Source organism: Rhinolophus sinicus, chromosome 1, assembly GCF_057876585.1.
Source record: "Rhinolophus sinicus isolate RSI-liver-muscle chromosome 1, RSI-T2T, whole genome shotgun sequence".
NCBI lineage: Eukaryota > Metazoa > Chordata > Mammalia > Chiroptera > Rhinolophidae > Rhinolophus > Rhinolophus sinicus.
The window spans coordinates 164,835,523-164,848,838 of record NC_142501.1 but is presented as its reverse complement, the minus strand read 5'-3'; the positions used below and the strand labels follow the sequence as shown (position 1 = coordinate 164,848,838).

The following is a 13,316-nucleotide window of genomic DNA, read 5'->3' as shown; positions in this document are numbered from 1 at the left end:
GCAACTACCCAAGGATAGGGACGGGGACAGTGAAGATGGTGCCATAAGAAAAGGCATCCCCGCAACCCGCCGCAGCCTTTCTTCTTTCTCCCATCCCACAGCGGGCGTAAAGCCACACCACCTCTACTACCCCTCGTGTCTCTGGTGAAAGGTCTGCCAATACTTTTAAAAAACTATGTTTTTTTAAGCACAAATTCCCTGCTCCCTTCCGCCCCTCACCTTCACGAAAGCAATCGGGGTTGTGGTACCTTCGATATCTAACAGGATCACAGTGACTTCAGCGGGCACCGAAAGCACGACCATTTCCCTACCGGATGCTACCACCGGAATCGGCCTACTGGTAGGGAGGGTAGAGGGCGGTGCCAATTGCGCCCCAGCACTGTCCTGGGATTCCGACAGCTCCGCAAGAATCTCGCAGCGTGCAACCGGGTGCGGCTCGAAGCACGAGGGGAAGAGGCCACTTCCACGCCCCTGAAAGTGGAGAAGGCGACCACACAAGGGACCTGAACTCGGAAGCTGCCCAGAACCTGAGGCCGAGACCACGTGGGCAGAGAAATGGGCGGAACTGGCGGGGCTCCGAGAGGGCGGGAGGAGGTAAAGGGGCCGACACCGATTGGCCGCCAGAGGGCCTCGAACCCGATCCGTCAAAATGGGCATCGCGTGGGCGGGAACAAAGAAGCGAACGCGGGAGCCCGGTGCGCGGGAGCGCGCTCTCCGCAGACTGGTTGAGCGAGCGGGAGAGGCCCGGGGCACGTGCAGACGGGAGCCCCGCGAGTGGCGCGCCGGGGATGTGAGTGCCCCTTGCCGTCTACGGCACCCAGCCCCCTCCCCGCCCACTGCCCCCGCTTTTGCATATTTACAGTAATCTGACCGGGCCTGCGCCCCTCCTCCCGTCCTAAGGCATCAAGAGGCCGTGCGGGGTCCTGGCTGGCCTGACTGCGTTGGCCCGGGTTCCGGCCGATCGGCCAGAGAGGCTCACCGCGCCCTCCCGGCCCGCGCGCTTGTGGCGGTAGCGGAAGAGGAGCCGGCGCCGCGCCGCTGCCCGGAGGGGCTGCCGCGCGCCCGCTTCCTGTTCGGCTGGTTCCAGCCAGCTCGAGGACAAAACACGCGTGCGCGCGGCGGACTGGCAGGCGCGCTCGCTGCCTCAGCCGCGGGTGCCGGGCGCAGTCCGCCTTTTTCTGGAGCAACCCGGCCACGGTGCTAAACGATAGCAGCCGCCGCAGCAGCTCCGCACTGGGGGACCGAGGGCGGAAAAAGGCGGGGTTGACGGCTCTTTGCTAGGAGTGGGCTGGACCGGACGCCAGAGACAAAGGCTCTCCAGGCAAGAGGGACTCGGCCCTGCGACGGCGCTGCTCGGGATTTTTGACCCAGGACTTTTCGCTCCTTCGTTTTTCTCTTCTGACGCTTTTCTTATCCCAACCCGCGCCCCTCACCCGCGACCTCGCTCCTCACCGGAGGGCCGCGATGGAGGTCCCGCCCCGGCTTTCCCATGTGCCGCCGCCATTGTTCCCCTCCGCTCCCGCTACTTTAGCCTCCCGTAGCCTCTCCCATTGGCGGCCGCGGGCGCCGCGGCAGCTCGCCCCACTCCTCCCTTCACTCGCTCCCAGCTCCGCGCGGCAGGGGGCGCGCCGGGCCCAGCGCCACGTCACCGCCCAGCAGCCCTCCCGATTGGCGGGCGGGGCAGCTATAAAGGGAGGGCGCAGGCGGCGCCCGGATCTCTTCCGCCGCCATTTTAAATCCAGTTCCATACAACGCTCAGCCGCCGCTGCTGCCGCGACCCGGACTGCGCGCCAGCATCCCCCGGCCGACAACTCTGCCACTATGGAGGACATGAACGAATATAGCAACATAGAGGAATTCGCAGAGGGATCCAAGATCAACGCAAGCAAGAATCAGCAGGATGACGGGTACCGCACGCTTGTCCCCTCTCCCCCTCCCCCAGCGCGCTGCGCGCGCTCTTCGTCCCTCGAGTACCGCGCGCTGCCCACATTCTTGCCCCCAGTAGATTTCCCGCGTGCTATCAGCCTCACTAGCTTGGAGAGAAGAAAGTAGGAGTCGGAGGGGGGTGACTCGAGAGCCCCGCTGGAGGTGGGGGAAGGGCGGAGGGGTTGGAAGCGGAGGGCGGTGGCGTCTGTGTCCCGAGTGCGCAGGCGCTGCGTGGGGCCGAGGGGGAGGGGCCGGCCTCGCTGCGCCACATGCTGCAGCTGCCGCCGCCTCTTCATTGTGTCCCTGTTACGGCCCCGCGCAGTTTTCCTGGAGAGTTTGGAGCTTTTGGTTTGGAAACCAGTAGTGTTCGCTGGTATCCAGTACCTCAGGACGCGTTATGATGAGTTCTTTAGGTGGAACGTTGGCTTGACAGCTGAGGAAGAGAGTGACCTAAGTTGTGAAAGATTCGTTTAGGAAGTTGGATTTGTAAACTAAAATGTTTAACATATATTGTTAGTCTTGTTGAAACTTTGCTTTATGCAGTGTGGAGCGCAAACTGTTAACTGTTTTGAATAAGTGGTTTCGATGGAATTTTGGGGTTTTTGTGGTCTTGATATAACGTATCTGAAAACATGAATTAAATGACTTGGGCATAGGGGTTAAACTTGCCTGTATTATTTCATAGTTAAGCATAATACCAGAACTGGAGTAATCGTTTGAGCTGCTGCTAACCTTTTTGAAAAAATAACTTATTTCTAGTAAAATGTTTATTGGAGGCTTGAGCTGGGACACAAGCAAGAAAGATCTGACTGAATATTTGTCTCGATTTGGGGAAGTTGTAGACTGCACAATTAAAACAGATCCAGTCACCGGAAGATCAAGAGGATTTGGATTTGTGCTTTTTAAAGATGCTGCTAGTGTTGATAAGGTAGGAACGGTGTTTTGCGTTGTGCTGCTTCTGTGTGCCTTTTTTTGCAAATTGTTCCATGGGTTGGTTGTACAGTGCTGTCAGATTAAATAAATCTGTCTTCCAGGTTTTGGAACTGAAGGAACACAAACTGGATGGCAAATTGATAGACCCCAAAAGGGCCAAAGCTTTAAAAGGAAAGGAACCTCCCAAAAAGGTTTTTGTGGGTGGATTGAGCCCAGACACTTCTGAAGAACAAATTAAAGAATATTTTGGAGCATTTGGAGAGGTGCGCTGTGTGGCTGTTCATATTCTGTATTTGATGTGTTTATGTAATGTTCATCGCTGGTCCACTTCTTACAGAACAAATTCGTATATCAGGTGAAGGTGGTATTAAATTGTTGCTCAGGTTCCTTCCGGTCACCACGTTTTAATCACTTCTTTCTGTGCTGTAATGGAAACCAATATTTAATTTATTTTGGCCATAACATGGGTGTTTTGGTGTGGTCATTGTTTGAACTTATTAACTAGTGGCATCTATTGGGTATGAAATGATAATAAAGGAAGTGTTGCTCTCCCCTCTAAATACTTAACATAAAACAAATTAGTCTAGTTTGATGTTATTAAAACAGTAGTCTGTACAGAAGTCATCTGATTAGAATAACATGTTATGACGAAGCTTGAAAAGGCCCTGTGGGAGTCTAAAACCTTTTGGTAGCTTCTTACCATTACTTGATGGTCTTGAGTGTTCATCTTGATTTCAGATTGAAAATATTGAACTTCCCATGGATACAAAAACAAATGAAAGAAGAGGATTTTGTTTTATCACATATACAGATGAAGAGCCAGTAAAGAAATTGTTAGAAAGCAGATACCATCAAATTGGTTCTGGGAAGGTAAAGTTGTTTTATATATTAAATGGGAATTTTGAATTTGTTTTTATTGGTGAAAGAATTTCTCAATCTGTTTTGAGAATAAAATGGCTTAACATTAGCACTTTAGTAACAATTTTGTTTGCTGTTTAAAATTTCTTTATAGTGTGAAATCAAAGTTGCACAACCCAAAGAGGTATATAGGCAGCAACAGCAACAACAAAAAGGAGGAAGAGGTGCTGCAGCTGGTGGACGAGGTGGCACTAGGGGTCGTGGCCGAGGTGAGACTTAATTTTTGGCAAATAATGAAAATAAAACCAAATTTAAGTTGTTTCAACGTGGAAAGTGCTCAGTGGGTGGGTTTTTGTGTTTGAGTTTACTGGTTTCACCTCTTCAAAGAATGGCCGCCGTGACTATCATCACTGATGGAAAAATAATAGCATTAAATGTAGTTACAATTACATGGTATACCTGTGATAAGTTTTCTTGGGCAGTAGTCCTTATTTTAAAGCTAGATAGTCTACCTGTCTTCACCTTTGTCTTGATTTTCCAGTAAATTTAAAAAGCCTGGTAACTGGCACACTTGGACTTTTCTGCCCCTTTTTAGACAATCAGATAGCAGTATAGATGTCCATTCTGCCTTTTTAAGATTTGCAGAGAGATAGGAACGGATCATTTTATGTTAGGATTGTGGGTCAGACGTTGTTTCCTAACAATCGTGCATTGTTTCAGGTCAGGGCCAAAACTGGAACCAAGGATTTAATAACTATTATGATCAAGGATATGGAAATTACAATAGTGCCTATGGTGGTGATCAAAACTATAGTGGCTATGGCGGCTATGATTATACTGGGTATAACTATGGGAACTATGGATATGGACAGGGATATGCAGACTACAGTGGTAAGAATATTTAACTTAATTTTATAACCAATGGTATTAAAACTCAGTGTTAAATTATAATCCCTTCTAAAATTATTTGTGTGTATGGGTTTGCCATGTATTGAAGTGTTGGAAGTTAAATTCTTGAGGCATTTGTTGCCATAGGGTGATTATATTAACGTAGACACTATTATAAATGTTTGAGAATATATATGACTAGTTTACAATGGCTACTACAATATCTGATTATTTTCATATTTGGCATGCAGAGTTTTACATATTTAGTAGTTTTTAAATACATTTGTAGTAAAACCGTTTCATAGAAAACTATCTTAATCTAATTTTTTTGTCTTGTCAAAATAGGCCAACAGAGCACTTACGGCAAGGCATCTCGAGGGGGTGGCAATCACCAAAACAATTATCAGCCATACTAAAGGAGGCCATTGGGGAGAAAACAGGTGTGTATAAAAGTACAAGACACAGTGGAAATGTCTAATTTAATTTAAAGATCAATAGACAAATGAAAAACAAGTAAAAACAAAATACCATGTAGCCTGTTTTTACTAAATTGTTAATTTAACTGCTTTATAAGCCTGTTTTGCCTAAAGTGTCTATAGATCTTTAACTTTAAAGTTTTACCTCACTTTCTTTAGTATTACAGAAAAACTTAAAAGTTTTTCTGTTTGCTTTGTGTACCAGGTGGTCTAGAGGAATAATTAAACTTTTTTAGAACTATTAACAGGTAAAGTACTGAAATGGGTACAACTTAAGGAAAACACGAATGTTGTCTTCTAACTCTGACATTATACCTTGTTTGTACCCGCCAGCGGGAACTTCATTGCAGGCCGTGTGTCACCCTGACCACGTCTATCTCTGGGGGTCGCACGTTGCGGGCAGAGCGCAAGGCATACACCAGAAAACGCTGTCCTGTGGTATGGTCTCTTCCAACTTCATGTACCAGCGTAAAGATTAAAGTGGAAAACTTCAGACTTTGGCTTCTTTTTTAATCTTTTTGAAGATTAAGTGTCTAAACTTAACTTAAATGGTTTTTTACAGGAGTTAAAGTACATAAATGCCTTTTTACAGCTTAATCATTTTGGTCTTCTGTTTAGTGTTGTATTTCAATTGTGGAGCCTCATTTTAAGTGTTCATTCTTTAAGATTTAATGCTTGCTTTTTCTTTTTATAGCTAATAGTGAAATCTACAAACCAAAACAACTTAAAAATCTGGGATATAAATTAAAGATCATATGCACATCGCAATTTGTTTTCTTACAGTATAATGTCTATAAATTCATGTTTCTCAAAGCATTTTATTTGGTTTACTGGAGATGCTTCTCGTAGACCTTAATCTAGCACAGTTCAACCTGTGGATATGGGAAGATTGCATTCCCAGATTCTTTTCTAAATAGATTTAAATTTAATATAATTTGGGAATTCCAGGGTGAATTTATTAATTACCCAAACTGCATTTTGCCAATGAATATGCATGTGATCTTTAATTATTGAAGAAAAGAATAAAGTGAGGACTTAAAACAATTCATGAAAGTGGACCTTTGAAAGCTTGTCCGAGTTGCACAAATCTAATTGCTATTTTGTTTTTGTTTTTAGGAGGAGATTGCTAAAGTAACCCATCTTGCAGGACGACATTGAAGAGATTGGTCTTCTGTTGATCTAAGATGATTATTTTGTAAAAGACTTTCTAGTGTACAAGACACAACCGTGTCCAACTGTATATAGCCGCCAATTAGTTTTCTTTGTTTTTACTTTGTCTTTTGCTATCTGTGTTATGACTCTGTGGATTTGTGTTTATACAAATTTTATTTGTATGATTTCATGTTAAACCTCAAATAAATGCTTCCTTATGTGATTGTTTTTCTGCGTCAGGTACTAAATAGCTCTGTAAAAGTGTAATTTTAAATAAGCAATAATTAAGGCACAGTTTATTTTAAGTATTGGTCCATAGGGAGAAATTGTGGTCCTTATGAATAGCCAGCTACCGTGTCACCATGTTCCCCATTTTTGTTAGGTGTATTTTGTGCTCTCAGTCTTCATTTCCGTTAACTGAGGCTTTCACTACACTTAGGAATAATGTGCTTTCCTCTCTGTATATCTGGAGACTGTCATGAAAGTCTCTGTTATAGTGTGATTAGCGGAAGCTTTCTAGTAGACCATGAGTCTTCTGGATTATTTTCTGAAGGAAAGTACCAGTTAAATGGCACAAAGCATACTTGATAGCTCCTTTTAAAATGAATAGGAAAGATTTTGCTGTGTTTCAGTCTCTGGAAAGCCGTTATGATTTACTAAATACTTCTAACTTAATCAGTGGTCTGCTGAAAAGACCTTTGAATAATCATAATACCATGACTTTAATTGTTCTCTCGACAAAAATGTCCAGATACACCCAGGGAAAAAGTACTGTTAATCTGGTAGGAGCTACAGTTTGAGAGTATCAAAAATAGTTATCACAAGGATAGGTATGAGTTTGTTAGATTAAAGTATTTGAAGTAGTGGCTGAGTAAAATAGTTATATTCTGTTCATATGTCACAGCAAGCACCAAACGACAGTTTATTGGGGTATTAGTAAGCAATACTGGATATTAACGTGGTGTGAGCTCTAGAAAAAGCCATGGTAGTATGTTTCATCGTTTTTAATGCAATTAGTGCATGAACCAAATCGATAAGCATATCTATATTCAGATACAGGAAGGAATAAGAACAGGTATGCTTTAAATCTTACATAATGCAAATCTAAGTGTGACCAAGTTATGTCATTACAGCAGATCTTACTGGTGCATTAAGCAGTTTTAGCTCTAGATTTTGGAATATTTCCTGGGTAAAGCTAAGTTTTTACATTCAGTGTAGTTAACTGGGTTTAAGGTTTTTAAGTGTTTCTGTGATTCCATGTGACCCATTAGGATTGGCATACATGTTCTTATGTGGAATAGTCGACCCTCACTTTTCAACTAAGTGTAAACTTTTATGCTGATGAACCTGCCTTTTGTTTTCATTAGGTGCCTGCAACTTCTAATATTTGTACTTGTTGGGCTATCAAGTTACAATGCTTTTGGCCTTGTTTTGCTCCTGTTTTGCTATCTTGACCTTAAACCTAAGCCAAATACCAGTGTTGGCTATTGCAGGGGATTTTGTTTGTGCTTTCATCATACAACCCCAGGGAACAGAAGGGATATTTTCATTTTAAGTTATGTTGTCAAAGTCAGTAGATGCAGTGTCTTTAGGGCAGTGAATCCTGTAAATTCATGATTAGGTGACAGGTTGACATTGAAATTGTCCTTTCCCTGATCAAAAATGAATAAAGACTTTTTAAACAAAATCCAAACTCTTCAATCAAGTCTTGATATATATACGACTTAAGAGATACACTACATCTAGAGATAATTGTCAGATCTTGTACAAAGAATTGAAGGGGGAGTGAGAATACACTAATTTTTTCCCCAAGGGGCTTTGGACCCTCGACTTCAGATTTTAGGTCCTAAAAATGCCAACTGATACAAAGTTGAAGTAAATATGCCAAGGCTAAGTGCTGTAGATACATTAGGATGAGTAGTCAATTTAGTGTCAAGTCTTCATTCTTAAGTATTCAGAACTAAGCTAAGTGATTGGATAAGTTAATTGAAGGGGTGGAGGTGGAAAATCTCAGGTACCTATGATAGACTATCTTGTATACCTTGTTAAATATGCTTCCTGAATTGTTTTAACCATGTTCTCTGGTGTTATCCTAACCTTGTTAGCAATTTTGTTGATTGGTATTCCATAGTCTCACAGCTATGTTCATAAGATTAGGAATATTAAAAATTAAGATGTCAGGGTATTAAACATGGATAGGCAGTGCTTTTATTCCATTTTCTTTGATGTATCTTTCATAATGGTGATAGGAACCAAACCTTTTACTAATCTTAATATCTGAAAAATTACCCATTACCTTAAGATTTGATAGGATGTCAACTGCAAGGTGATAAATTTCACTGATTAAAAAGGTGATTCAAGGACACAGGTATGTAATTTTTGCTTATAGATGAGTGTGTTTATACCATTTTGAATTGATCCTAGCATTAAGTAAAATCAGTTACTCTCTCAACATGCCTCAAACTTTCCAACCTAATAGAACTGCCATCTACTGTAGTAATCAACTTGCTGAGTAAAACCAATGCAACTTGATCTTGCATATAGTCTTTCAAAAGTATTGGCCTTAAAAATATGGGCTGTTCATTGGCTGAGGAAGGGGGAGTGGTTTTTTATTTTTTGTATTGAAATAGTCACATTGGATGTAGAATTTTAGCAAGTTTTGGTTGAATACAAAATCCCTTTTCAACCACTGCTTTTTATAAACGAAAGAATGTGGTGTTCTGGGGATTACAGGGTAATGCTGAACATTCTGAAGACAACTTGTGTTACTTTAAGTGGCAGTTTATAATCTCGATTTTACTCTATCAGTACTTAAGAGGTGTACCCCTTGGGGAGGCATGTCCTAATCTCAGGGTGGTGGGACTGAGGTGTAGTTTGAAAAGGGTATTCGACGCAATCTCTTATTAAAATCTGGGAATTTCAAAAAATGCTTAATTGTGGTTTGTCAAAGAAAGACACCTTAGAAATGTGAGAAACACTATCCTGCAGACAAATTTTCTCATATTCCAATGGTTATCCCTTTGAGACAAAAAAATGAATTCTCTTCAGGCCAAAAAAAAGAAAATGTCTATACATAAATATTTAAAATAGTTTCAGATTTCTTTGAAAGCCATCTAGTTTAAAAGGCTCTTGAAGTTGGTTGCTTTTATGGTAACAAACTGACTAAAATTTATTGACTTTTTGCTGTCGTTGAGGTTGCAAAAGGAGTTTCTGCAGATGGTACTTGGGTATTTACCGTGTTTCCCCGAAAATAAGACCTAGCCGGGCAATCAGCTCTAATGCATCTTTTGCAGCAAAAGTTAATGTAAGACCAGGTCTTATGACTGGGTCTTATATTAATTTTTGCTCCAAAAGATGCATTAGAGCTGATTGTCCGACTAGGTCTTACTTTGGGGGAAACGGTATGTAGTGATCTATTAATGAAATGGTAATGGCCAATCCCACAAAAGGCCCTGTGCAAAGTGCAAAACTGATTAATCTTGATTTTTCAAGTTAGGGAAGTTAGCTAATTTAAAATACCAACTCATTACGTTTTGGAAGCTTAAGTTTCTATAAAGCTTCTATTAAGCATTTCTGAGGCCTAGATTTTGAACAGAGGTGTTTGTTCAGGGAATGAAGTTGAAGCATTTAGACTGGTTAGCAGTCTTTTTTTTTTTTTTTGAGGGCACAGCTCACAGTGGTCCATGCGGGGATGGAACCAGCAACCTTGGTGTTAAAAGCACCACGCTCTAACTAACTGAGCTAACTGGCCACCCCAGCAGTCTTTAATACAGTTAATTTGTGAGTGCTGAGATCTTTTGCAAGAAAATAGGATTTTATTATCATTCTTGTTCTCTGATGAAACGAGCCTGGATAATCTGGAACAACTACTTGTTCCCATGAGAAATATGTTCTGTGGAATTAACAGTATTTAGGTTGGTCCTAAACCATGAGACGTGAAAACAAGTTTTTCATAGACCATGCAAGCAGAAGGATGAATGGAGGGTATGATAGTGGGGGGCTATGTGGTATGGTAGTTCCAACATTTTTCATTACTAGGAAACCTTTCAAATAGTTTCTCCCCATGGACTATATGTTTTGAATGGCTGTACCTGTCAATTATATTGCTCTCATTATGTAATGACATTTCTATTAAAAGCGTATAGCTGTCGGTCAGAACTTCTACAGTATTTGTTAATCAGTATCATACCACCAAGTTAATATGCCCTCTAAAGTCAAATTTTTCATTGTGCTGATTTTTTTAATATATCTACCAGACTTTTAAAATGTTGAAAATAAACCCAAGAGTTTTCATTACTATAGTAGGCCCCTTGTCCATGGTTTTGCTTCCCACAGTTTCTGTTACCCAGTCAACCACAATTTGAAAATATGAAATGGAAAATTCCAGACATAACTCATAAGTTTTAAATTGTGCACAGGTTCTGGGTAGCGTGATAAAATCTTGTGCTGTGCTGCTCTGTCCTACCTGGGGTGTGACTCATCCCTTTGTCCAGCATGTCCAGGCTGTGTACACTCCTCACCCGTTAGTCACTTAATAGCGGTCTCAGTTATTAGATCAGTTGTGGTATCGCAGTGCTTGTGTTCAAGTAACTTGCTGGCAATTCGAAAAGCCTTTGGCATATGGTAATTCCTTTAAGTGAAAAGGTGAAAGTTCTTGACTTAATAAAGGATGAAAAAAAAATTGTGTGCTGAGGTTGCTAAGATCTACAGTAAGAAAGAACCTGTCAAATTGTGAAGGAAAGAATTCCCAGTTTGCTGGGAGAGACTACATTCACATAACTTTTATTGTTATCATTCTATTGTAATTCTAGCTTATCGTTATTCTTAATCTCTTATTGTGCCTAATTTATACATTAAACTTTATCATAGATATGAATGTATAGAAAAACATCGTATACAGAGGGTGCCAAAAAAATGTGTACACATTTTAAGAAAGGAAAACTATTAAAATCGTAATAATATATACCGATAACAAAAGATGAATACAAGTCACGTTTGACTTCTGCAATTACAAGAGGTGCTCAGAGTGGTTACCATCAGCATCCAGACACTTCTGATTATGGTGAACTGCTGGAGCAACGTTGACCAAAGTGCCCACTTGTATTCACATTTTTTTTGCACCCCCAGTATATCAGGTTAGGTACTATCGCTGGTTTCAGACATCCACTGAGGGTCTAGGAACATACCCCCTCAGATGAGGGAACTTCTAGGACTTTAGAACTATACTTAACATCATTGGAGATAAGGAAAAGGCATTTTTGAGTATGCCATTTTCATAATCTGGAAAAAGATATTTTAAAATACTTGTGGAATAGATACAATTAGGATTTTTAAATATGCATTTGAATGATTTCATCAGAAAAAGACTCCCAAATTGCACCTTTGTTCTAAAACCTTTTTTTTTTTGCATCTATCTTTTAGTTATAATCCATGTAAAATCAGGATTTAGAGCCTCTCAAAACTAAGAATAACTCCACTCTGACCTAGGACTTCCCTTATTCTTTCAATTTAAAGTTATTTTAGTTGCTATTAGCGTGATGTTTAGGAACACCAAGATACAGACATTAGATGGGTTATTATTTTCTCTGTATCCCCACCTAAGACAATGACAAATTCAAACATACCATTCCACTTCTGATTCTCTGCTGATGTTTTTGTTTTTTTTTAATAGATCCTAAGAGAGGAGCATCTTCTTGGTATTGGTGGTAGAGATTTGTAATTGACCCACAGCCAAAATCCGCAGTACTAGCAGGCTAGTATTTTTTTTTTAATCTGAATCTTTCTTTTTAAATTGGGGTGTAAATTTACTTCTTGATGAAATGAAATCATTACTTCATTAAGGATACCAAATTTCGCTCTCTGCCTTCAATAGAAACAATCAAGGAAACACTCTTAACCAGGAAATGTACAAGCATTACTGTTCTCTTGACAGTTCTCCCAGGAAATGTATACAAACTCGTGGTACAACTTAAGAATAATGGTCAGTTTATTAACTCCCATCTGTTGCCATGAGAAGGAAAAAAAAGCATTACATGAAGATACCAAAGGTTGTCAACTTATTACTCCATAAGTTGCTCCTCAGATCGTATCCTATTCTTTTTTTATTTCACATTATATATTCACATATCCATACATTAGCACAGTCCTACATACAGTGTAAGACTACTCAGGTGTACATATATACCTACATAAGATAAAAGGTGTATAATTTTTCAAAAATTCTGCTTTCAGTAACTATGGCCTGAGTAATTCAAATCAATCCTTCTGAAGACAAGCAGAATAAATCTTAAATAAAAATAAAAAAACACACTGAAAAAGCTAAAAAAAGATGGGAAATTCACCTAAAATCGAAGAGAAAGAAAACCTAGAAAAATAAGCCCCGCACTCAAAGCTGGGTTCGATGGCCGTACAGGACAAAGGTCACGGAAGTCAAAAGCTTCAGTCCAACCCCAGGTAGAGACTCTGATACCCCAGTTATTCCATTAAAGGCCTTCCAAGGGGCTACACTCTCAAGACGAGAGAGAACCCAAGTTCCTAACTGGGGTGGATAAGGAATCGTCAATCTCAGAATTTAGATTAAGAGAGTCCTAGAAAGGGGAAAGCCTCAAGTGCCTGGAAGAAACAAATGAAAATCATTACTTCATCCTCAATTTCTGACTATTTCAACAATCACTGGTTTCTAACATATAGAAATTTAAAAATCACTTTCCCAGGCTCCCTTATTGCCAGAGCACCAATATGTGAGCTCAGTTCTATCAGAATTCTCCTACACTCAACTTTGAGACACGAGGTAGTGAATCAAATTGATTTAGTGGAATCAATGCTAGAACAGGTGGCAGCCAGGTAGCAGGTACTTCTCCAAAGCAGCTGCGGTTCTAGCAGCAACATCCAATATCTAGCATTGATGATGTCAATATTGAAAGCTGCAGGATCTGTGGACAGCAGGAGCAGCAGCAGTAGAAATAGGGATGTCTTTAAGGAGCCACTTCTGTGATTTTGAAAATAGTCCCCCGGATTAGAGTTCCCAAGTGTGGCTTTCCAACTCCTGGAGAGTCTGAGGTACTAAGATCATCATTATTAAAT

General features: G+C 40.9%; 2 protein-coding genes across 7 annotated transcripts in view; one reads left to right on the top strand and one right to left on the bottom strand.

The window, feature by feature from the left end:
• The window catches only part of ENOPH1 (enolase-phosphatase 1), a 31,814-nt gene extending 30,820 nt beyond the window's left edge, over positions 1-994 (bottom strand). The window contains exons 1-2 of one of the 3 annotated variants that reach the window (XM_019731359.3): positions 861-994; positions 220-471 (exon numbers count right to left, since the gene is read on the bottom strand). In XM_019731359.3, coding sequence (XP_019586918.3) covers positions 220-303 — 84 coding nt within the window. In that variant the 5' untranslated portion in view covers positions 304-471; positions 861-994. Of the gene's footprint in view, positions 1-219; positions 658-860 lie in introns of those variants that run through there. The other 2 variants (XM_088791634.1, XM_074324306.2) reach the window with 2 other exon arrangements.
• A 470-nt stretch (positions 995-1,464) lies between these two features.
• HNRNPDL (heterogeneous nuclear ribonucleoprotein D like) lies at positions 1,465-6,461 on the top strand. Of its 4 annotated transcripts, XR_012493552.1 has the most exons (9): positions 1,465-1,907; positions 2,686-2,854; positions 2,961-3,122; positions 3,598-3,729; positions 3,872-3,986; positions 4,438-4,608; positions 4,951-5,045; positions 5,415-5,519; positions 6,198-6,461. XR_012493552.1 is itself a non-coding variant. In XM_019731357.2 (8 exons), the coding sequence occupies exons 1-7, from the start codon at positions 1,465-1,467 to the stop codon at positions 5,019-5,021; spliced, it is 1,263 nt and encodes a 420-aa protein (XP_019586916.2). In that variant the 3' UTR covers positions 5,022-5,045; positions 6,198-6,461. The 4 variants fall into 4 exon arrangements, 3 of the variants coding, with proteins under 3 accessions (XP_019586916.2, XP_019586915.2, XP_088647758.1); XM_019731357.2 differs by lacking the exon at positions 5,415-5,519; XM_019731356.3 differs by having other exon boundaries at positions 5,415-6,461.
• The last annotated feature ends 6,855 nt before the right edge of the window (positions 6,462-13,316 follow it).